At 46.2% G+C, this 25,998-nt stretch overlaps 1 protein-coding gene across 5 annotated transcripts in view; it reads left to right on the forward strand.

Annotated features, from left to right (window-relative positions):
* Positions 1 to 25,998, forward strand: part of LOC147114643 (protein NDRG1-like) — a 97,295-nt gene that overhangs the window by 23,587 nt on the left and 47,710 nt on the right. For 4 of the 5 annotated variants that reach the window (XM_085992474.1, XM_085992475.1, XM_085992476.1 and 1 more), the window contains 2 exons: positions 11,338 to 11,428; positions 18,317 to 18,352. In XM_085992474.1, coding sequence (XP_085848600.1) covers positions 11,357 to 11,428; positions 18,317 to 18,352 — 108 coding nt within the window. In that variant the 5' untranslated portion in view covers positions 11,338 to 11,356. The remainder of the gene's footprint in view (positions 1 to 11,337; positions 11,429 to 18,316; positions 18,353 to 25,998) is intronic. The other variant, XM_085992479.1, reaches the window with a different exon arrangement.

A 25,998-nucleotide genomic window follows, 5' to 3' on the forward strand; every position in this document is an offset into this window, starting at 1 on the left:
GCTATCTCCAGGGCCACCTCCTTAAGTACCCTAGGATGTAGTTTATCAGGCCCCGGGGATTTGTCGGCCTTCAGTCCCCTCAACTTACCCAACACCATATCCCTAGAGATACTAATTTCTGTCAGCTCCTCCCTCTCATTAGTCCCTATGTTTGCCGATATTCCTGGGAGGTTATTTGTGCCCTCCTTTGTGAATACAGAGCCAAAGTATGAGTTTAATTGGTCTGCCATTTCCTTATTCTCCATTATATATTCTCCCGAATCGGACTGCAAGGGACCGACTTGGGATTTTACCAGTCTTTTCCTCCTGATATACCGATAAAAGCTTTTGCAGTCTGTCTTTATGTTTGCTGCAAGTTTACTTTCGTATTCTATTTTCCCCTTCCTGATTAATCCCTTTGTCCTCTTTTGCTGTATCCTGTACTGCCCCCAATCTTCCGGTCTGGTGCTTTTTTTTGCCAGTTGATATGCCCTTTTTTTTGATTTTATGCTGTCCCTAATTTCCCTCGTTATCCACGGTTGAGTCACCTTTTTAGGTTTATTTTTATGCCAAACCGGTATAAACATGTTCTGGAATTCTTCCATTCTATCTTTGAATGCTTGCCATTGTCTATCCACTGTCAATCCCCCCAGAAACACCACCCAATCAATCTTACCCAATTCCCGTCTCATACCCTCGTAATTCCCTTTATTTAAGTTCTGGACCTTAGTCTCTGATTCAATTTCCTCACTCTCCATCTCGACTGAGAGCTCGATCATATTATGATCGCTCTGACCCAAGGGGCCTCGTACAAGAAGATTGCTGATAAGTCCCTTCTCATTGCACAATACCCAGTCTAAAATGGCCTGATCTCGAGTCGGCTCCTCGACATATTGGTCCAGATAACCGTCCCGAAAACATTCCAGGAATTCCTCCTCCTCAGAATTTTTACTAATTTGGGTAGTCCAATCAATATGTAAATTAAAGTCACCCATGATGACAGCTGTGCTCTTATCGCACGCTTCTCTAATTTCCCTTTTTATGCCTTCCCTCACCTCCATATTACTATTTGGAGGCCTATATATCACACTCACTAACGTTTTCCTCCCCTTGCTATTTCTCATTTCTACCCATACAGATTCCGTTTCATCCGAGTTAATATCCTTCCTTTCCATTGCATTAATCCCCTCCTTTACCAGCAATGCTACCCCACCTCCCCTACCTTTTTGCCGATCCTTCCTAAATATTGTATATCCCTGGATGTTAAGTTCCCAGCCTTGCCCACCCTGCAGCCACGTTTCTGTAATCCCAATCAAATCATACTTGTTTACCTCTATTTCCACAACTAATTCATCCACCTTGTTCCTAATGCTTCTAGCATTAAGATACAAAGCCTTCAGGCTTGCTTTTTTCACACTCTCATTATGAATTAGTTTGGCCCTTTGTGTTTCTCTCCTTTGCTTATTGCTTCTCACCTTTCTACCATCTATTTCTGACTTCATATGACTTCCCTCTTTTCCACTACCTAGGTTCCCATCCCCCTGCCAAATTAGTTTAAATCCTCCCGAACCGCCCTAGAAAATATTACCCCGAGGACATCGGCTCCCTCACAGTTCAGGTGTAGACCGTCCCCTTGGTACAGGTCACTCCTCCCCAAGAACTGGTTCCAATGCCTCAAGAATTTAAATCCCTCTCCCTTGCACCACTGCTCAAGCCACGTATTTAGCTTATCTATCTTACTCTCTCTAAACTTATTAGCTCGTGGCACTGGTAGCAATCCAGAGATTACTACCTTTGAGGTCCTACTTTTCAATTTAGCTCCTAACTCCCTAAATTCAGCTTGTAGGACCTCCTCCCTCTTTTTACCTACATCGTTGGTACCTACATGTACCACGACAACTGGCTGATCCCCCTCCCCCTTCAGAATGCTCTGCACCCGCTCCGAGACATCCTTGACCCTTGCACCAGGGAGGCAACATACCATCTTGGAGTCTCGGTCTCGGCCACAGAAACTCCTATCTATCCCCCTTACAATTGAATCCCCTATCAGTATAGCCCTATCCCTCTTTTTCCCGCCCTTCTGTGCAGCAGAGCCAGTCATGGTGCCCTGAACCTGGCTGCTGGTGCCTTCCCCTGATAAGTCATCTCCCCCAACAGTACCCAAAACGGTAAACCTGTTTTGGAGGGAGATGACCGCAGGTGACTCCTGCACTACCTTCCTGCCTTTACCCTGCCTTTTGGTCACCCATTTACTGTCTGAGCTAGCCTTTACCTGCGGTGTGACCAACTCACTGAATGTGCTATCCACAACATCGCGTATGCTCCAGAGTGAGTCCATTCGCAGCTCCAGCGCCGCCATGCGGTCCGCTAGGAGCTGCAGCTGGACACACTTCCTGCACACATAGTTGTCAGGGACAGTGTCCCTGATTTCCCACATGGCACAGGAGGAGCATGACACGGGTCCGAGCTGCCCTTCCATGACTTAACCCTTACAATACCCTTTTATTTACTACGATTTAGCTTAATTATTGAATTCTACTTAGAATAAGTTTGTGAAAGTACTCACCAACCAGTCACCTACCTGTTTTCTGGTGTTGTATTTTCACTGCCGCCTCCTGTCCTGGAACCTTTTCCACCTAGGTTAGGCTCCTGAAATAAAATAAATTTAACCTACCTTTTCAACTTCCCCTAACCCCTAAAAGGTTAGAGGAGGTGGAAGGGTGGGAGACACTACACTGTAGTGTTTCGGGTTTAGCAACAGCTCCACCTATATAAGAGTTACTGGCCTCCTGCTCTCCCGACTGCACCAGCTGCTCCCTGGTGACGTCACACACTGATTACTTTTTACCTCTCTCCTCTGCTGTTGATTTGGTACGCCTCGCAACTGCCGCCGGTTTTTAAGCCGGGCTCCTCCTCGCTGCTCCCTGCTGCTCCGAGTGGTCGGGCCTCGCAACTGCCGCCGGTTTTTAAGCCGGGCTCCTCCTCGCTGCTCCCTGCTGCTCCGAGTGGTCGGGCCTCGCAACTGCCGCCGGTTTTTAAGCCGGGCTCCTCCTCGCTGCTCCCTGCTGCTCCTGATGGGTTTAAACACATTTTTGATATCTTCCATATACAAGAAACTTTTTTTTTTAATCCGGCACCGACTGGACCGGCGTGGTGCTGGCTGATCAAAAAGTCCGGATTACAGAGAGGTATACTTGCCAAAGTACGAGAGCCCCGGTTGCGCGGCCACCACCGGTGCAGGCGCCCCGGTTGCGCGGCCACCACCGGTGCAGGCGCCCCGGTTGCGCGGCCACCACCGGTGCAGGCGCCCCGGTTGCGTGGCCACCACCGGTGCAGGCGCCCCGGTTGCGCGGCCACCACCGGTGCAGGCGCCCCGGTTGCGCGGCCACCACCGGTGCAGGCGCCCATTTACCTGAATCTTTTTTGCACCCTCTCCAGTGCCTAATCCTTTTTATAGTATGACTGCCAGATGTGTATACAGCACTCCCAAGTGTAGTCTAACCAAGGTTCAATACAACTTTAACATAACTTCTCTACTTTTCAATTCTATCCCTCTAGAAATAATCCCTCGTGCTTGGTTTGCTTTTCCTTTGACCTTATTAACCTGTGCACTACTTTGTGATTTGTGTATTTGTACTCCCAGATCTCTCTGCTCCTCTACCCCATTTAGATTCTTCTTTTCCAGGTAATTTGTTACCTCCTTAATTTTAATACTCCTGTCTATGTTGAAATTATATGCCCATTCTGCAAATTTATTAATGTCTTCTTGGGCTTATTAATGTGTTCTTGCAGAACCTCCCCCAAGTAGTCTGTCTTCTGACCCTAGATGGCAGGTGTCAGCAAATTATTCAACTTTGTGGGGCATCATGGAGCCTGAGGCTGACATGTATTTGTGCAGCTTCAATCACAGATTATGGGTTGTCAATCTTGGCTGTCATCGCCACTCGGCACAGACCATGGATTGAACATTCCTAGTTACAGGAAACTCTTTGGTATCTGGCACTGACTGGACTGGGATGGTGCCGGTTGATTAAAATTTCCGGATGACGGAGAGGGTTATCTACCGAGGCTATTTTTAAGAAACAAAAATTAAAAAATCAAGAAATGTGCAGTATACAGTAATTGGGTACTCGGCTACAGAATGCTGTTAAATGGATGGTGGAAGATACTTGATTAAGTACAGTACTGCCAGTTGAGGGTAATCCACAGTAAAACAAAACTTATACAGTAAATAGAAAATGGCAGATCGGAAGAGACCACCCACCGGCAGCGCGGGAGAGTCCGACTCCTGTTATTGAGGTGTTCGGACTTCCGACAGCACCAAGAAGCCGAGTGGTGGCAGTTTGGAGAACTACCCCCACTGACTGACTCGGCCACTGCAACATTTCCGGTTATTGAGGTGGTGTTTTCGGAGTATGAATTTTGCCGGTTAATAGAGAATTCCGGAAGTTTAGGTGCCGTTTAAATGAGAGTTTCCTGTATATTGCCCGCTACTACACTCAGGCACCCATATAACTACATGTCGTATTTTAAATATTGCTAGTGTACTTGTAGAACTTGGGATGAGGCCACCACTTTGAACCTGGGACAAATTACAGAATGTCTATTGGCAGCCCATTTCCATTTTCCTAACCATTGGCCCCGATATTTATTCTGGGCCGGGAAGAGTGTGGGGAGGATTTTCAGATGGGAAGCCTGTGTCTCAATTAACCGCAGGACATCTTCTAAATTTTTTCAACAGGTTTCCCACCCGACTGACAGGTTGCCTGTCGGGCGGGAAAGCAGCGAAGAAGGGATGTCTGCTAAATCTGACATTGTCAGGGGGTGGAGGAGCCAGTGTTGGCCATCGTGTGGAGGTAAGCTTGTTGGGCCTGGGGGGGAAACTCCAGCTCCTCCTGGCCCACAAGCAGTGCAATAAAGGCACTTCCCTCATGGAACCGGCCATTCTCACTTCCTTTTACCTGTTGGGCTTCCCAAGGCCCAGGAATCCCAACCTTTTTTTTTTTTTTAAACAAAGTTTAGTTAAAATGGAGGCACGCAGCCTCAAGATTTTAGTGACCGACCTGCCTCCTGCGAGGGGTCTGATCGCCTGCCCCCTGACCTGTCTCTGTTAAAACTGTGGGCGGGTTGAGTTTGGGTTTGAGAATTTAAAATTTTAACCACCTCGCCCACCTGACCTTGGGGGTTAAAATTCAGAGGAAGAACACTCTTCAGTCCATTTAATTTTTTTCTTTTCAGATTACCAGCTCGACAAATCTTTCTATTGCAGTATATAATTCGTTTGTTCTTTAAATTAATCCAAATGCCAAGATGACCGAATGACTTGTTCCAGCTAATGACCTGTTCCAGCTATTAATTGCCCTCTGAGCAATGAAAAACTTTGGCATTTGGCCTTCAACATTTATCCCAATCCTTGTATTATTCTGCTCTGACATCTCAAAGTGCTTGCTCTCTGTATCCTATTCCCCACCATCAAATCAAGAACTTGCATTTTATATAGCACCTTTAACATAGAAAACATCCCAAATTGCATCTGGTTGCTTAGCATAAAGACTGAATTAAACACTGATTTGCCTGATGTTTATGCTAAGGTGTATATTTCAGTATTAAATTAATGAGTGTTTTAATGGTGACTACTCATTAAGTTTAAATGGAATCTGTCTTGTAAACAGAATCAGAAGGCTGGAGCATGTTTAGGCAACATGAGTCATTGTGCATTATCTCAGTATTATGTTAAGGATTGCTTGAAGGAAAACTTGCTCCAATGCTTGTTCTCGAGTAGCGGTAAGAGTTTGCACATCCCTTTCCTCCCTACCCCGAAATAAATGCAGTGCCAATAGTGGTTATAGACTAACCAGCTATGCTGCTTTCCCCATTGTGTAGAAATAAAGCATACTGCCTAAAATTCAAATTACATGGGTTTGATTCAGTAGTAGGAGACTGTTATTGGCCATGGCACCTGCTGTTCAAAACAAAAGATGGAAACTCTTGTGTTCTCTCCACGCTTTCACTAAAACATGATGGCATTTGGTAAATTTTGTACTAATCTAATCTGCAAAGCACCCAGCAGAACACAATGTTTTCAGGTACAGATCAAAGTTTGCTAATTATACTAAATTGGGGTAAATTTAAGGAAGGATCTGACAGCATCTCATGTAAACTGTCAATCTAACAGTGACCAGTTTACCCTTCATTTAAGGTGCTTACTGTGGAGTGCAGAATTCTCTACTTACAATTCCACCTTTTTGAAAGGCCATTTATTGAAGAGAACAAATTAGTTTCTCTTTTTTTAATATATTTAGTGGCATTGAATAAAGCCCAACGTGTCCATCACCTTTGTGATGGATCAACACCACCTACCTCCATTCAATCCCCTCTCTACACACAATGTACCTTGAACCAATTCTGCTTCACTTCCTGGAAACGTGGGTGCATGGAAAGAGTCCCATCTGACTTTGTCATTTTTTTCTCCTAACATTAACATTTTTATGTATCCTGACTATTTAAGTCCTTTTAGATTGCGTTCCATAATTGTTTTGAAAATATTTCTTTTGAACAAATTTCAAAGTAGCAGAGCTGCATTACACTCCTAATTCAGGACTACCATAAGTGTTTTGGAGTATTTTGTGACTTGCAGAAGCCAGAATTTATCACTTGTTAATTGAGTGCCAGTAGGTGGGCTGCATGATATTGTAGTCAAGTATGTATTCAGTGTTCTAGACTTCATTTACCTAATCTATTATATAGTTAAATATATTTAGTAGTCAGTTATAAAGTGCCAGGACTGACCTATTTTTTTTTTTGAGGACAGGAACAATTCATACACTTACCACCTACTTTTCTAGTTTAATTGTTTTGAGATTGCCATCTCAGCACATTAAAGGCTCACTAAAGAACAATGTTTGGCACTTTTTGACAACTGTCTCAAAGGAATTGCTTATCTTGTTCTAGCTGTATTACTACCCTCTTTTTTTTTAAAAAGCACAGCCGACACACCTCAAATCCACGACCTCTACCACCTAGAAGGACCAGGGCAGCAGTTGCATGGAACCACCACCACCTCCCAAGTTCCCCTCCAACTCGCACACCATCCTGTCTTGGAAATATATCGCCATTTCTTCATCGTTGCTGGGTCAAAACCCAGGAACTTCCTACCTAACAGCACTGTGGCAGTACTATCGCCACACAGACTGCCTCAGTTCAAGGTGGCAGCTCACCACCACTTCCTCGAGGGCAATTGGGAATGGGAAATAAATGCTGGGCTTGCCAGTGACACCCATTTCCCGTATTTAAAAAAATATAAAATAAAATAAAGTCGTAAATCTATTGCATAAGAATTTGTGCAGGAGACTGGTATTCTTTAAATGACTAGCAGTGATTCACTTGTGCTGAAATGGAGGTTTGCTCCAAGTACTGTTGTGCTGTGGCTAACTGCATTTCCTCTGTCAGCACAATTGAGTTTTTTAGATGAGCACTTTTGCTGCCTAAACTGAGGCTTTATTTATTCCCCCAATTTTCTTTCCTTCTCCTTGGATGTGCAAGCTGTTGGCAGAAGCCCTCCAAACCAGAGTAAACACATGTGGGCTATTCTGCTATCACAGCCTAACCAATTGCAGTTGGAATTTAACATCCACATGTGTACACTTTCTTTCCCACAGTGCAATTTCTCTCTGCTCTCATTAACCACCAGGAGCATCTACCTTTTTAAGTAGTCTCCCCCTATAGCTGTTTTGAAGTGATGGAGTCATAGAGTAATACAGCACGGATAGAGGCCCTTCGGCCCATCGTGTCCGCGCCGGCCATCAAGCCCTGTCTAATCTAATCCCATATTCCAGCATTTGGTCCGTAGCCTTGTATGCTATGGCATTTCAAGTGCTCATTCCAAATGCTGCTTCAATGTTGAGGGTTCCTGCCTCCACAACCCTTTCGGGCAGGGAGTTCCAGACTCCAACCACCCTCTGGGTGGAAAAAGTTCTTTCTCAAATCCCCTCTAAACCTCCCGCCCTTTACCTTGAATCTATGCCCCCTAGTTATTGACCCCTCTACTAAGGGAAAAAGCTCCTCGGCATCCATCCTATCTATGCCCCTCATAATTTTGTACACCTCAATCATGTCCCCCCTCAGCCTCCTCTGCTCCAAGGAAAACAAACCCAATCTGCCCAGTCTCTCTTCATAGCTGAAGCGCTCCAGCCCTGGTAACATCCTGGTGAACCTCCTCTGCACCCTCTCGAACGCGTTCACATCCTTCCTGTAGTGTGGTGACCAGAACTGCACACAGTATTCCAGCTGTGGCCTAACCAGTGTTTTATACAGCTCCATCATAACCTCCTTGCTCTTATATTCAATGCCTCGGCTAATGAAGGCAAGTATCCCATATGCCTTTTTTTACCACCTTATCCACCTGTTCCACCGCCTTCAGGGATCTGTGTACTTGCACACCCAGATCCCTCTGACCCTCCGTCTTGCCTAGGGTCTTTCCATTCATTGTGTATTCCCTTGCCTTGTTAGTCCCCCCCAAAGTGCATCACCTCGCACTTTTCCGGGTTAAATTCCATTTGCCACTGTTCCGCCCATCTGACCAACCCATCTATATCGTCCTGCAGACTGAGGCTACCCTCCTCGCTATTCACCACCCTACCAATTTTTGTATCATCCGTGAACTTGCTGATCATACCTTTTACATTCATATCCAAGTCATTAATGTAGACCACAAACAGCAAGTAATGAAGTAAATTTGAATAAAATGAATGGAAATTCACACTAGCATTTAACTAGTAGCTCTACTGTCCTATGTTTCAGTAAATTATCTGTTCTGTAATTTATTTCACTTTCTTCTACCATGGCAAGAAAAATAACCGTAACTTTTGATTGTTGCAGTAAGATGCTATGTGCAGAGGATTTTGAACAAAAGCAGGATGATTCTAAGCTTAGCAAGACTTCCCAGACCATTGGGTACTGCAGTTACTTGTTTGCATCACAGCAAAGCTGGCTACTTCACCTACTGGCCTACTTTTCCCCCATCTTTTTATTTGTTTAAATTTTGTGGTTGAGGGTAGTTAATTGAATCAAGTGCCACTTGGTTTTCACTGTGCAAAAAATAAATGAGGAAACTTTTGGCTTCCCCACCTCTCTTGCATGCAGCTGTGGATATAACCCATTTAAATGTTTAACCAAAATTCCTTGTGTTGAAATCCAATTAAATACATCATGATTAATTAAGTCACATTAAATGCATTGACTTTTTTACTTTTAATTGTTATCATTTTGAGTGTAAAATGTATTTTTCTTCCACATCGTGCCTAAATGAGAGGATGAGTAAGCTGCCTCCAGCAATGCTCCCTTGAGCTGACTGTTGTAAGAGAATGTAGCTGTCATATTTTTCTGTATCCTTGAGAAAATGCCTGGCCCCCTCCGTGGTGCTGCACTTCCTTACAGCAAGACAGTTGCGATTTCAGATTTGGTGGACAGCAGGCTCGATGTGGCTCCTGGTTGCCCAATGCTTCCAACTTTAAAACTCGCGGGGTGGGGGGGAAGGAAGAGAGATTCGGTTGCTTTGCGCCTCCCGTTAGCGCCCGAAGCGCAAAGCAACTAGTGCCCGGGCACGGTGATGTTTGCGCCGCTCACGAAATTGACCAGACATTTTGCAGTGGCACTAAACACTACCGCTACGATCTCCTGCGCCCACAGATCGTGACATCAGTCGAGCATGTAGTGCCCCGGACTGGCTATTGAGTGGCACCCCCTGCCTTGCCGCCTGCCACTAGCAACGACAGGTTGAGGGCAGCATTTTGCAGTCGGGAAGGGACTGGGGGAGCGCACTTAAAGGCGGCCGCTTCCTGCCTTTTTTTGTCGGTGACATTTTTGCACCATGCATTGAGAGAGAGACTGACTTCTGGAGAGATTCAATGCTGTGTGAAGGAGTTTTGGGTACTGAGCAGCACTTTGCAGGCAAATTTTGATTTGACTTTCCTCGCATCGATTTAGAAGAGACTATGGGGGCTGCACTCTGAGCTCTTTCCCTGGGCCTCGCCATTGTTCTTTCTAGCAGATTTGATGTACAGGCCTCTCCAGCCGAGATTCAAGGCTGCAATGAGCAGGGTGTGGATGGAGAGCAAGATCGACTCTCCCCTTTTAAGAACTGACCGTGCCGGTGTGTCTGTTCTATTGCTGACTGACATCACATGAGCTTCGCCAGCGCTCTTGAGTTAGCGCCTTGCTCCTCAGCCTTTGTGCCTTAACACAGGTGTGTAGCGCCTCCAATCACCTCTAGGGGCGATAGAAGCCAAGTTTGCAGTCTGCGGCGATAATTTGTGCCAGGTGCTAAATTTTGCGCCCGGCCGATAATTGTGCCCCAAATGGGGCGATACCGAATTTCTCCCCTCTCCTGTTTAAATTCCTTCATGGCCTTGCTGCTGCTGATCTTTAACCCTAAACCACACACCCTTCCCTGGAACTCTCTCTCTCTCTCTTCCTTCAGCTCTGGCCTCTTGTTCACCACCCCCCCCCCCCCCCCCCCCCCCCCCACACATTGACAGTCGTGGCTTCAGGCGTCTGAGCTCCACACTCTGGACTTTCCTCCCTAAAGCCCTCCACCTACTCCTTTTTAAGACCCTCTTTAAAACGAAGGTTTTCATCATTTCTACTATTTCCTAGTTGACAATCCATTTATGGAGAGGAGTATGGATAGGTGAGATTGATGTATGAAGAAAAAAGGCAGGCTTGTTGGGCCTAGCTTCCTTTTCTTAAGATCTTCTGTTTCTAATAAATCATCATTCTGACGGACCCAGAAGCTAACGACCAGCTAGCGCAGATTACTGGTGGCACAAATAGTTTGGATTTTGTTAAGATAGGGGGGAATATCATGTGAAATCAATATCTTGAGTTTTTCTGAATCAGTCCATTCTATTAGGTTGACGCCTTTGGTGCTAACTTTTACTGTTTTTTAAATCATAGCCAATTTATGGCAATGAGCCAGACTTGAACTAAAGCTTCTTTTAATCTGTCTCCCAACAAAGAGCCACTGAATTTATTTGCTGACATTTTAATGTGTAAAAGTAACCCACATTGTACTGTTGTGCCTGAAGCCCATGGACTATTTTATAGCATCTAGAGTAAAGGGCGATGGTCAACAACAAGGTTGAGAGGTTTTGCAATGGGTTTCTAATTCAATACATTTACATTGGTGATTCCTTTGCTACCTTACAACTTCATGAAGGGAATTTAAAAGTGGATTTGGTCAGGAATCAAAATGTTTATATATAAAAAAAATTTAAAAAAATGGAGGTTTTCTAATTTCTATTTATAATAATTGTCATCCTTGTGATTAATTCTTAGTGATACTCATTTGTTCTTTTGTAGCTAACCTACACAGTGCACTATGGCTCTACACGACATCACTCTCTCCGAAGTCCGAAAACTACTAGTGGATAATGCAGGGTTCGCAGAGGTGGTAAGCAAGCCTTTTTAAGTGTTTTGACAGAGCTATTTTGTGTAAACAAACCAGTTTGGCTTGTATTGTGATTAAAGCTGTAATTAAAAAGATAATGTCCTGTACACTATGCAAGTGATTCCTCCTCTGAAGTTGATGCAAGTAATTAACAATCTAGACACTCTGTATTCTTACCTTTTTATGTAGAATTTACAGCACAGAAACCCATTCAGTCCAACTGGCCTATGGTGCAGTTTATGCTCCACACAAGACTCCTCCCACCCCTCTTCATCTAACCCTATCAGCATATCTTTGTATTCCTTTCTTCCTCATGTGGTTATCTAGCTTCCCCTTAAATACATCTATACTATTCGTCTGAACTACTCCGTGTGCTAGTGAGTTCCATATTCTAACCACTCTCTGGGCAAAGAAGTTTCTCCTGAATTCCCTATTGGATTTATTGGTGACTATCTTCTATTTATGGCCCCTAGTTTTGGGCTCCCCACAAGTGGCAACATCTCTGTCTACCCTATCAAACCCCTTCACAATCTTAAGACCTCTATTAGGTCACCCCTCCGCCTTCTGTTTTTTTTTTAAAGAGAAAAGAGCCCCAGCCAGTTCAGCTTTTCCTGATCTGTATATACTCTCAGTTCTGGTATCCTCCTTATGAATCTTTTTTGCACTTTCTCCAGTGCCTCTATCCTTTTTTTGTAATAAGGAAACCAGAACTATGCACAGTACTCCCAAGTGTGGTCTAACCAAGGTTCGGCTTCTCTTCATTTCTAGAGGGATAGCATTGAAAAGCAATGAACTCCATACAAAGGTGGGGGGAGGTGGGGAAATAAATTCCAGTTTGTTCTCTTGTAAATGCAGGTGAACCCTGAGATCATTTTCTTCCCTTCCCTCAACCCGATGGAACTTAGTTCCTTTCTACATCTTCTCCAGATGAAGCCTGTGGTATGAGGAGATATGGTTGAGTTTTTAAAAATTTGTTTATGGAATGTGGGTGTCGCTGTAAAGGCCAGCATTTATTGCCCATCCCTAATTGGCATTGAGAAGGTGGTGGTGAACTGCTACACATTAGTTTGTGGGAGCTTGTTGTGCGCAATTTGGCTGCCGCGTTTCCCACATTACAACCAGTCCATGTGGTGAAGGTCCCACAGTGCTGTTAGGGAGGGAGTTCCAGGATTTTGACCCAGCGACGATGAAGGAACGGCTATATACTTCCAAGTCAGGATGGTGTGTGACTTGGAGGTGGTGGTGTTCCCATGCGCCTGCTGCCCTTGTCCTTCTAGATGGAAGAGGTCACCGGGTTTGGGAGGTGCTGCCGAAGAAGCCTTGGTGAGTTGCTGCAGTGCATCTAGCAGATGGTACACACTAGCCACGGTACGCCGGTGGTGGAGGGAGTGAATGTTTAAGGTGGTGGATGGGGTGCCTTGAGTCTTGAGAAAAGTGACATTGGAAGCTGCAAAGTACCAATATTTGATTCTAGAAATCAAAGTAGAGAAGCTAGTGTGATGATTTGTGCAGAGGTCTTTATAAAGCTTTGCAATTGTACAGTGGCAGATGGCAAGTGCCATGCTAACTAAACTTAAATACTTGTCTAATTACTGTCATTGGACACACTATGCCAGGCAGAGACCTCTGCAAACCTTTCATCTTGCTGCTTGACCAGCTTTTAAGAGGCTAAGCTTATTAGTGCTAGGATTTCTACTCCACACTAGGATTTCTACTCCACACTAAGTAGAATGCTGTATATTGATGAGGACTTGAAGTGGTGTGCTTCCACTTCAGAAGGAGACTGAACGGCGAACTAGCTGGCCCATTCTCAGAGTGGATACCACAGCAACAGCGTGCAGTTAAATAGCCCTTTTATAGATGGCAAAAATGTCAACCCCACCGTTGATCTAAACTATAGTTTAAGTCCAAAGATGGTGTCTGGGGGGGGGGGGGGGGAAATTCGGTGGCTTTGCGCAACCCGTTCGCCCCCTAAAAGCAACAAGCGCCTGGGCACGGCGCCGCCAACGCCTCCCGCAGGAGGTTAGCAGCGACGATAACAGTGCCCCGTGGCGCTGTGCCACAGGCGATGACCTCCTCGCTGTGCGCAGCACTCCAGCCACGATCTTCGGTGGCGCCCCCTGACTTACCACCGGACGCTATGTCTGACGGGGTCAGGGGGGCCTACCTGTGGCCGGGGCGACGCTAATTAAAGGCGAGGTGCCGGGCGGCCATTTTTGTTGCTGGCCACTTGCCAGCCCCTGCCTTCTGTGAAGCCCCCGCAGAGTGCCGGCTGTGCTCCGTGAGCCCAGCACTTCTCGAGTGTCGGGCTCTTTTGCCGGCGCTCCGACCCCTGGTGGCCCAGCTAGGCCCCGAGTCGTGCTGCACAAGGCCCTCCCCTTTAAGAAGGGGATGAAGGCCTGCAGTACCACGGTGTGACGTAGCGCTGGGGCACGTAACGCTGCGATATTCCCTCGCAGCGCCCCAAGGGGGAAGCGGAGCGCTACTGGAAGCGCCCTGCTTCCCTCTTGGGGTGCTACTATTCAATTTTGCCCCGGCGAAGTTAGTGCCCCAAAGGGGGCGTGACTCAATTTCCCCCACTTAATTTTTGTTTTTAGATGAACCTTTTCTTACCATTTTGGAATCTGTTGCCATCCCTTGCTGAATAGGCAGTGGTGCTATGCCCCACTTGCTAGAATGGGGCATAGCACCAAGTTGCCTATTCAGAGAGTCTCTGGTTAGCTTCACCCAATTTTCCATTCTCCTCAGTGGGGACATGGTTGGCCCCATTTTGATCTCTAGTAGAGACCACCATGTTGTGCCATTGCTTGTGCCCCAATTTTATCTTTGGGCGTGTAGGTGGTGGAATGAGTTAGAAACTAGCCCACTGAAGCAGAAAACAGATTTGAAGTATTTTCACTCCTGAGCCTTAACATAATGCCAGTTCAGTTCCTGCCCACAACAGCCTCCAGAACAGCAGGCAGCCAGGGGCTACCTGCTAGCACTCTAAGTGTGGGAAAGGAGTTTCTGGGGTGTTCGGGATAGAGAAGGGGGCAGGGCAGGGCTGGGAGGGGGTGTTGGTGGGGCTGAGAGTACAGGGCATGGGAGGCCTAAACTTTTGTAGCCCCACACAAGAAAGTGTAATACTTGCCTTTTGTGGCCTTCTCTTCCTAGCAGACCCTGACTGCCCTTCATTTGGCGAGAAAGCCGCGGTAGCTACTCTGATCAGGCTGCTGTTAAAATTGCAGTCGGGGCCGATCTGCATATTTAAAGAAGACCGGCACCGCCTTTGGGTGGGTGGCCTTACCATTAGTCTAGAAGCCTGAGTGAAATTAGCAGTCTGTGGGATCTGGGCAACTTTCCGGCAGATAAGTAACCCGGGGTATTTGAACTGCCCACCCACTCTGTTTCCACTGGGTAGATGGGGATAATATCGTCCCCTTGGTCTTAAATTGAATTAAATTTTTCATATGGTTTCTATTTTTCACTATTGGCCTTTCACCAGTGTTATGTTTCTTTCACTGTTAATGCTTGAAAAAAGGTAATGACATGGTATCGTGTGCCATAATATTACAAGGTTTGGATAACACATCACAGGGAAAGAAACTATGCAGCCTGTGAGTAACATTTCAAACCTGAAATACTGGATCTGTCCGATGGGATAATTGTTCACTTGCATTCCATAGCTTTTGCCCAGTTAGTGATGGCTAGGATTGTTAACCTTTATTTCTGGCACAGGATATGAAACTTTTGGGGGGGGGGGGAAATTTGGTTGCTTTGCGCCTCCCATCAGCGCCCTAAAAGGGCGCCAGAGTGCGGTGCCGCCAACACCGCCGCCACTAACCTCACGCAGAATTTCACGGGAGGTAACAGTTAACGCCCTGCGGCGCTGTGCCGCCAGCGATTACGTCATCACAGTGCCCCAGCTGCGATTTTCAGTAGCGCCCCTGACTTGCCGCCAGACACTGACGGGATCAGGAGGGCCTACCTGCGGCCAGGGCGGTGCTAATTAAAGGTGAGGTGCTGGGTGGCCATTTTTGTTGCTGGCCACCTGCCCCCATTGTCGTCCCTGACCTCCTCTTCAGCCCCGCCCCCCCCCCCCCCGCGGAGTGCCGGCTACACTCCGTGAGCACGGCACGTGCCGGGCTCTCTTGCCAGCTCTCCGATCCCTGGTGGCCCAGCTGGGCCCCGGGTCACGCTGCACAATGCCCCTCCCCTTTAAGAAGGGGAGGCTGGCCTGCAGCAGCACGATGTGCTGCAGCGAGTGGCACTGCGGCACATTGTGCCGCGATATTCCCTCACAGCGCCCCAAGAGGGAAGTGGGGAGTGTCCTTCTTGGGGCGCTACCGATTGAATTTCGGCTGCGGGGGCGCTAATTTTTTCGGGCCGCTAAAAGTAGTGCCCCAGTGAAGTTAGTGCCCCAAAGGGGGTGCGATTCAATTTTTCCCCCTTAATATTTTAACTTTGAAAGTTTGGTTCAGGCCACGTTACTGGCCCTTGGCAAACAATCAAGTTTTTGTTTCTTTGTACAGTGGTAGCATCCCAGCACTGCTAGAAATTTGTTTTCAATATTACTTGGCAAATCTGACTAATTTAACTATTTACAGTCTCACTCAACAAACTTCAATATAAAAAGGAATAAATTGCTCCATTTTAGTGCAACCAAGAAATTAATTAGTGTGGTAGGGAAGAGGTGTAACTGGATCTAAAGGCTCACATAGAGAAAAATTGAGTGGCTGAAGGAAATGGGGGAAAAAAAATGTTTATAAACACCTTTTCTTAAATCTGTGAAGCAGATGGACTTTCCCCATTTCTGAATGACCTTTTTAACTCTCTGCTGCAAGTTAATGTGCTTTGTGACTAGAAACCCTGAAGTATATGATTCATGTTTTTCATTTTAGAATAATTTTCAAAGTGTATCTATAGGCTTTCTTTATGAAAGTGCTTTTATCTATTTGAGGCAGTGGATAGATTTATGATGTAAATAAAACAATCACGCAAAGATTGGGCAAGCATATTGAAGAAGCGCAAAGGCTTGAAGTGGAAGGCACCACAAATCAGAAAGAGGAGTTGATATGGAATGGTTACAGCACAGAAGGCGGCCATTTGGCCCGTCGCGCTCGTGCCAGCTCTCTGCAAGGGCACTTCAGCTAGTCACACTTCCCCCCGCCCTTTCCCCATAGCCCTGCAATTTTTTTTCCTTCAGGTACTTATCCAATTTCCTGTTTGAAAGCTGTGATTGAGTCTGCCTCCACTACCCTTTCAGGCATGGCATTGCATTCCAGATCCTAACCACTCGCTGCGTAAAAAGGTTTTTCCTCATGTCGCCTTTTGGTTCTTCTGCCAATCACTTTAAATCTGTGTCCTCTGGTTCTCGACCCTTCTGCCAGTGGGAACAGTTTCTTTCTGTCTAGATCCCTCATGATTTTGAACACCTCTATTAAATCTCCTCTCAACTTTCTCTTCTCTAAGGAGAACAACCCCAGCTTCTCCAGTATATCCACATAACTGAAGACCCTCATCCCTGGAATCATTCTCGTAAATCTTTTCTGCACCCTGTGCGGTGCCCAGAATTGGACACACTACTCCAGTGTTTTATACAGGTTCATCATAATTTCCACGCTTTTGTACCTCTTTCTGAAGCCCAGGATATCCCGTAAGCTTTTTTAACTGCTTTCTCAACCTGCCCTGCCGCCTTCAACAATTTGTGCACATAAACCCCTAGGTCTCTCTGTTCATGCACCCCATTTAGGATTGTACCCTTCAGTTTATACTTCCTCTCTTCATTAATCACTTTGCACTTTTCTGCATTAAATTTAATTTGCCACATGTCCGCCCATTCCACCAGCCTGTCTATGGCCTCCTTGAAGTCTATTAGTATCCTCACTGTTCACTATACTTCCAAGTTTTGTGTCATCTGCAAATTTTGTACACCCACATCCAAGTCATTGGTTCTAGGACCATTGCTTTTCTTGATGCACACAATCAAGAAGTAATGGTTAGGTGATGCCAACCTTGGGGTTTAAAAGACGTGAACAGTAAGAGGAAGGAAACATTGGAGTAGGAAAGATATTCTGCAGTTTTGATGTCCTGGGGGAATAAATTAATTATAGAAGAAGGTGCCATTTTAGCACTTGGGTTTGTAGGGATAATGAAGATCAAGAAATGCATTTAAAGCTCTGAAAAAATGAGAAACTTCAGAGAAGCACTGACAATAAAATGGTAAGACCAGAAAGATTGAGAAGAAAGAAATGAACCAGAGAACTAGCTTTTTAAAATAAAAAAAATGTTGTATCCTTGGCCTGAAGTGCTAGAAGAACATTTTCTATATTCGGGAAGAGTTTTCAAATTTGGATGACTGCTACTAAGCTCTACTTTTTCGAGAGTTAAAGCTGAGGGGGAAGGAGGAGAGGAAGCCAGGCTTCTTAAAGGCACATTTAGAAATGGAGGCACTCTAGGAAAGGATAAAGGAAATGGCAAGGCCAAGAATGTTAATAAATGGAGCACTTAAAGTGGAGTCATCAGAGGCAAGAATTGAAAGAAGATTTTCATTGCTCTGTTGAATATGAATGTTGTCAAAATAGTGATTCAGCTGGTGCATCACAACATGAATGGCAGCTATGAGCACTGAAGGCATGCGATGTGAAGGAAGATTAAGTAATGTAGAATGGAATCATCAGCAAAAGAGTAGATAAGTGAAGTTACTGATGTGAAGAACAGGAGAAAACCGAGCTCTGGAAAACCTTTTTACAGAATCGGTCAGATGCAGAACCATCAATTACAGCTCAGACCAGGAGACGAATCCAGGACCATAGCCCAGTTATGTACTAAATCAAGGAGCCCAGTTATGTACTAAATCAAGGAACTCAGTTACTTTTCTCTTACAAATTCTACATTTTTCTTTTATAACAGGCAAATGCCAGAAGCTTCCAAGGACTTGACACTAAGGTAAATTTTCAGTTTTAAATCTCTATAGTATCTTAAATCAAAAACGCAGGTAATGATTCTAAAAATTTGCTGACTATTATGTAGCGGTTATGTGATTTTTTTTTTGAAAAAATAAACCAGACAAATGTTGAACATGCCAGTAACTTGCATGACTGTAGGGCAACTAATGCACAAACTACAGTTTACCTTTCTTTCCTCACCTTTGTTATGATCTGTTTCCATGGGTCTTTGCTTCTATTCAGTACTTTGCCCACGTGGCTATTCTTCATGTGAGCCCACATCAGCAGGATATTTGACCACTGAAGGCTTTGCAACCAAACCCTACCCCCTCCTCCCAAGAAGGGTTCACTGGATGGAGCTCGGGACTGGAAACCCTGGATGATTTCCTTCCCCCCCCCGCCCCACCCCCCATAAACTGTTGCTGACGCATTTCTTGGCCACTGGGCAGATTGAACACCTAAAGCTGCTGCTGCTTCTGAGGCAGTCCCTTGGAACCGAGGATGACTTGCTTTCACATTAAAAATTAGTTCTCAGGCGACTGAGTCCAATGCGGGACGTACAGTCTCTCTCAGGTGGGGCAGATGGTGGTTGAAGGGGCGGGTGGGTGGGGTGCTTGGGTTGACGTGCGTTCCTTGCTCTTGGCTTCCGCTTGCTCCTGGCGAAGCGACTCGGTGTTCAGCACCTTACCAGTTGCTTCTCCTCCACTTTGTGCGGCCTTGGGCCAGGGATTCCCAGGTGTCAGAGGGGATGTTGCACTTTTTCAAGGCGGTTTTGAGGGGGTCCTTGAAGCGTTTCCTCTGCCCACCTGGGGCTCTCGCCGTGTCAGAGCTCCAAGTAGAGCGCTTGTTTTGGGAGTCTCGTATCGGGCATGCGGACAATGTGACCTGTCCATCGGAGCTGATCGAGCGTGGTCAAAGCTTCAATGCTGGGCATGTTGGCCTGAGCGAGAACACTAACATTGGTGCGCCTATCCTGCCAATGGATTTGCAGGATCTTGCGGAGGCAGCGTTGGTGCTACCTCTCCCGTGCTTTGAGGTGCCTGCTGTACATGGTCCATGTCTCTGAGGCATACAGCAGGGTGGTATCACTGCTGCTCTGTGGATCAAGAGACCCATGTGCCAGGTTTGAGGTCCTGGTCTTCAAACACTCTCCCTCAGGCGACCAAAGGCTGCACTGGCACACTGAAGGCGGTGTTGGACTTCGTCATCGACGTCTGCCCTTGCCGACAGTAGGCTCCCGAGGTATGGAAAGTGGTCCACGTTGTCCAAGGCCTTGTCGTGGATTTTGATAATTGGGGGGCAGTACTATGTGGCGGGGGCAGGTTGGTAGAGGACCTTTGTCTTACAAAGGCCCATGTTCTCGTACACTTCGGTGAAGGTGTTGACGATGTTTTGAAGTTCGGCCTCCGAGTGAGCGCAGACGCAAGCGTCATCTGCATACTGTAATTCGACGACAGAGGATGGGATGACCTTGGATCTGGACTGGAGGTGACGGAGGTTGAACGGTTTCCCGTTTGTTCTGTAAATTAGCTCCACTCCAGCAGGGAGCTTACTGAGGGTGAGATGGAGCATTGCAGCAAGGAAGATCAAGAAGCGCATTGGTGCGATGACACAGCCTTGCTTGACCCCGGACCGTACGTGAATTGGGTCTGTGGTGGAACCGTTGGTCAGGATCACGGCTTGCATGTCGTCGTGAAGCAGGCGGAGGGTGGTGACAAACTTTTGAGGGCAGCCGAATTTGAGGAGGACACTCCATAATCCCTCTCAGTTTACCGTGTTGAAGGCCTTTGAGATCAAAGAAGGCCATGTACAGCAGTTGGTGCTGTTCCCTGCCTTTCTCTTGTAATTGACACGTGGTGAAGATCATGTCCATTGTGCCCCTTAGTGGGCAGAATCCGCATTACGACTCTGGGAGGAGCTCTTCGGCCACTGGGAGAAGACAATTGAGGCGGACACTTGCGATGACTTTCCCTGTGGCAGACAGCAGGGAGACTCCTCTGTAATTACCGCAATAGGACTTGTCACCTTTCTTGACGATGGTCACAATTACGGCGTCTGAGATCCCCTGGCATGCTCTCCTCCTGTTAAACTGTTGCTGACTTATTTCTTGGCCACTGGGCAGATTGAACACCTAAAGCACTTCCGTTTATAAAAACATAAGAAATGGGAGTAGGCCATTTGGCCCCTCAAGCCTGCTCCGCCATTCAATTAGATCATAGCTGATCTGATCTTGGCCTCAAGTCCACTTTCCCGCCCGCTCCCCATAACCCTTGACTCCCCTGTAGCTCAAATATCTGTACCTCCGCCTTGAATATATTCAATGACTGCCTCCACCGCGCTCTGGTTTATAGATCTTGCAGCACAGAAGGAGGCCATTTGTGTCTGCTGGCTTTTTGAAAGAGCTATCCAATTTAGTCTCTGCTCTGCTTTTTCCACACAACCCTGTAATTTAGTTCTGCTTCATACAAGACGGTGAAGCAGTTTTATGGTGATGGCCTGTACGTGTGCTGCCAAGAAAATTAAGGAGGGTTCTAATGCCTGTATGACTTTAACCAAATACGCATCTGCAGTTCAAGTGGATCAGTTGTGGCTCAGTTGGTAGCACGCTGTCTTCTGAGTCAGAAGGTCGTGGGTTCAAGTCCCACTCCAGAGAATTGAACACAAAAATCTAGGCTGACACTCCAGTGCAGTACTGAGTGAGTGCTGCACTGTCTGAGGTGCCGTCTTTCAGATGAGATGTTAAACCGAGGCTCCGTCTAATCACTCGGGTGGATGTAAAAGATTCCCTTGCCATTAATTAAAAGAGCAGGGGAGTTATCCCTGGTGTCCTGGCCAATATTTATCTCTCAATCAACATCACTAAAACAGATTATCTGGTCATCATCACATTGCTGTTTCTGGGAGCTTGCTGTGCACAAATTGGCGGTCACGTTTCCAACATTACTAGAGTTACTACACTTCAAAAAGTGCTTCATTGGCTGTAAAACGCTTTGAGACGTCCTGAGGTCATGAAAAGCACTATATAAATGCAAGTCTCTCTCTCTCTTGTAGACTGTGTACCAGCTGCTGAAGGAGTGGTTGCATCATACACTCCCAGTTGCATTTCATAGAAACATAGAAACATAGAGATAGGAACAGGAGTAGGCCATTCGGCCCTTCGAGCCTGCTCCGCCATTCAATGAGATCATGGCTGATCTTCGTCTGAGATCTTAGCTGATCTTACCAGTTCAGTACCCCGTCCCCGCCTTTTCTCCGTAACCCTTAATCCCCTTAGCCTTCAGAAATATATCCAATTCTCTCTTGAAAATATTTATTGAATTAGCCTTCACAGCCCTCTGTGGCAGGGAATTCCACAGGCTCACCACTCTTTGAGTGAAGAAATTCTTCCTCATCTCTGTTTTAAATGATTTGCCTGCTATTTTTAGACTGTGGCCCCTGGTTCTGTGCTCCCCTGCCATTGGAAACATTCTCTCTGAATTCAGCCTGTCCAGGCCTGCCATAATTTTATATGTTTCGATGAGATCCCCTCTCAATCTTCTAAACTCCAGTGAGTACAAGCCCAAACTATTCAATCTCTCCTCGTAGGTCATTCCCGCCATTCCAGGTATCAGCCTGGTGAATCGCCGCTGCACTCTTTCCATGGCAAGAACATCCTTCCGCAGATGGGGCGACCAAAACTGTACACAATACTCCAGATGCGGTCTCACCAGCACCTTGTACAGCTGTAGTAAGGTATCCCTATTCCTATACTCGAACCCCCTTGATATGAAGGCCAACATACCATTTGCCTTCTTAATCGCCTGTTGCACCTGCATGCTCTCCTTCAGTGACTGGTGCACAAGAACACCCAGGTCCCTCTGCACTTCCCCATCTCCCAATCTATTGCCATTTAGATAATAATCTACCCTCCTGTTTTTACCCCCAAAGTGGATAACCTCGCATTTATGCACATTATAGTGCATCTGCCACGTATCCGCCCATTCCCCCAACCTGTCCAAATCGCACTGTAGCCTCCTGACATCCTCATCAGAGCCCACCCCTCCTCCTAGTTTAGTGTCGTCAGCGAATTTGGAAATATTGCATCCAATTCCCTGATCCAGATCATTTATATATATATTGTGAACAGCTGGGGTCCCAGGACAGATCCTTGCGGCACCCCGCTGGTCACTGCCTGCCACTCCGAAAACGAGCCGTTTATTCCAACTCTCTGTTTTCTATCCGCCAGCCAGTTCTCTATCCACGTTAATACTTTGCCCCCAATCCCATGAGCCTTAATTTTGCATGATAATCTTTTGTGTGGAACCTTATCGAAGGCTTTCTGGAAGTCAAGGTACACCACATCCACTGGCTCTCCCCCATCTATTTTACCAGTTACTTCCTCAAAAAATTCCAGCAGATTAGTCAAACACGATTTACCCTTTGTAAATCCATGTTGACTCTGTCCGATCCTTTCCCCATTTGTCAAGTGCTCCGCTATTTTATCCTTAATAATGGACTCTAGCATTTTGCCCACAACCGATGTAAGGCTTACTGGTCTATAATTCCCTGCTTTCTCTCTACCCCCCCTTTTTAAATATTGGGGTAACATTAGCTACCCTCCAATCCACGGGTACTGTTCCCGAGTCAATGGAGTTCCGGAAGATGATCCTTAGAGCATCTGCTATCTCCAGGGCCACCTCCTTAAGTACCCTAGGATGTAGTTTATCAGGCTCCGGGGATTTGTCGGCCTTCAGTCCCCTCAACTTACCCAACACCATATCCCTAGAGATACTAATTTCTGTCAGCTCCTCCCTCTCATTAGTCCCTATGTTTGCCGATATTCCTGGGAGGTTATTTGTGTCCTCCTTTGTGAATACAGAACCAAAGTATGAGTTTAATTGGTCTGCCATTTCCTTATTCTCCATTATATATTCTCCCGAATCGGACTGCAAGGGACCGACTTGGGATTTTACCAGTCTTTTCCTCCTGATATACCGATAAAAGCTTTTGCAGTCTGTCTTTATGTTTGCTGCAAGTTTACTTTCGTATTCTATTTTCCCCTTCCTGATTAATCCCTTTGTCCTCTTTTGCTGTATCCTGTACTGCCCCCAATCTTCCGGTCTGCTGCTTTTTTTTGCCAGTTGATATGCCCTTTTTTTTGATTTTATGCTGTCCCTAATTTCCCTCGTTATCCACGGTTGAGCCACCTTTTTAGGTTTATTTTTATGCCAAACCGGTATAAACATGTTCTGGAATTCTTCCATTCTATCTTTGAATGCTTGCCATTGTCTATCCACTGTCAATCCCCCCAGAAACACCACCCAATCAATCTTACCCAATTCCCGTCTCATACCCTCGTAATTCCCTTTATTTAAGTTCTGGACCTTAGTCTCTGATTCAATTTCCTCACTCTCCATCTCGACTGAGAGCTCGATCATATTATGATCGCTCTGACCCAAGGGGCCTCGTACAAGAAGATTGTTGATAAGTCCCTTCTCATTGCACAATACCCAGTCTAAAATGGCCTGATCTCGAGTCGGCTCCTCGACATATTGGTCCAGATAACCGTCCCGAAAACATTCCAGGAATTCCTCCTCCTCAGAATTTTTACTAATTTGGGTAGTCCAATCAATATGTAAATTAAAGTCACCCATGATGACAGCTGTGCTCTTATCGCACCTGTCTTGATTTGTAATTGAGTGCTATTACACAGATCCTGAAAGCCAGCCAAATTTATCTTGCCTCGTAAGCTGGTCTACTTTTACAAAAGCATGTATTGGATAGCCCTGGACATTTCCATCTGACCACATTGCAATCATGTGATCGGCGTCACTGGCAAGGCCAGCATTTATTGCCCATCCCTAGTTGCCCTTGAGAAGGTGGTGGTGAGCCGCTTTCTTGAACCACTGCAGTCTGTGTGGTGAAGGTACTCCCACAGTGCTGTTAGGGAGGGAGTTCCAGGATTTTGATCCAGTGACGATGAAGGAACGGCGATAAATTTCCAAGTCAAGATGGTGTGTGACTTGGAGGTGGTGGTGTTCCCATGCACCTGCTGCCCTTGTTCTTCTAGGTGGTAGAGGCTGCGGGTCTGGGAGGTGCTGCTGAAGAAGCCTTGGTGAGTTGTTGCAGTGCATCTTGTAGATGGTACACCCTGCAGCAGTGGTGGAGGGAGTGAATGCTTAAGGTGGTGGCTGGGTGCCAATCAAGCAGGCTGCTTTGTCCTGGATGGTGTCGAACTTCTTGTGTTGTTGGAGCTGCACTCATCCAGGCAAGTGGAGAGTATTCTCTCACTCCTTACTTGTGCCTTGTAGATGGCGGAAAGGCTTTGGGGAGTCCGGAGGTGAGACACTCGCCGCAGAATACCTAGCCTCTGACCTGCTCTTGTTGCCACAGTATTTGTGGCTGGTCCAGTTAAGTTTCTGGTCAATGGTGATCCCCAGGATGTTGATGGTGGGGGATTTGGCGATGGTAATGTCGTTGAATGTCAAGGGGCGGTGGTTAGACTCTCGCTTGTTGATGTTCATTGCCTGGCACTACTTTGGTGCAAATGTTACCTGCCACTGATCAGCCCAAACCTGAAGGTTGTCCAGGTCTTGTTGCATGCGGGCATGGACTGCTTCATTATCTGAGGAGTTGCGAATGGCACTGAACACAAGTCATCAGCGCACATCCCCCATTTCTGACCTTGTGTTGGAGGGAAGGTCATTCATGAAGCAGCTGAAGATGGTTGGGCCTAGGATGATGTCCTGGGGCTGTGATGACTGATCTCCAACCATCTTCCTTTTGTGCTAGGTATGACTCCAGCCAGTGAGAGTTCTTCTCCTCTCTTCTCTTCCTTTTCCCCCCCCCCCCCCCCGATTCCCATTGACTTCAGTTTTACTAGGCTCTTGATGCCACACTCGCTTAAATGCTGCTTTGATGTCCAGGGCAGTCAGTCTCACCTCGCCTGGAATTCAGCTACTTTGTCCGTGTTTGGACCAAGGCTGTAATGAGGTCGGGAGCAGATTGGTCCTGAAGGAACCCAAACTGGGCGTCTGAGCAGGTTATTGGTGAGTAAGTGTCGCTTGATAGCACTGTCGACAACACCTTCCATCACTTTGCTGATATAAGGCTTGTGAAGCTGGTGTCACTGTAAAGGTGTAGGGCGAACTTGTAAACAGCTGGGACTTCATGGGTATTTAGAGTTGAGGAATTTTAATTCTCCTCCAGTCGAACGAACTTGTTTCTTTCTCCTTTCCCCCTCAAAAATATATTTATGGAATATTTTTCTATATTCCTCATGTTTTGGGACTGATCTTGCCAAATCTGATATTGTTGGAAAAATATAAGCTGTCATTTTGAAGAGGGGAGCTTTTCATGATCCTTTCCTATTTCCTTGAATCCTTTTCTATCAAATCGTTACAAAATGAGGATGTGCCTTTGATTTTAAACAGTGAAAGTTGTTGATCTCCTCCATGAACCAACTTAATTACTGAGTTTGAGATTGAGTTGATTAATGCAGCATTTTGGCTGTGATTCCATTCCAGTCCCAGTAACCCTGAGCTAGTTTCCATGTATTGTGTGCAGTACTGGTCACTATATACAATGGAAATTATATTGTGCTCCTTGCTTTGTGCAACAAGGACAGGACAATGAGATCACAAGAAAACTATGAATGAGCAAGCCATT

The sequence above is a fragment of the Somniosus microcephalus genome, chromosome 7 (genome assembly GCF_052327205.1).
Source record: "Somniosus microcephalus isolate GS21.2 chromosome 7, FLI_Smic_1.0, whole genome shotgun sequence".
Classification (NCBI taxonomy): Eukaryota; Metazoa; Chordata; class Chondrichthyes; order Squaliformes; family Somniosidae; genus Somniosus; species Somniosus microcephalus.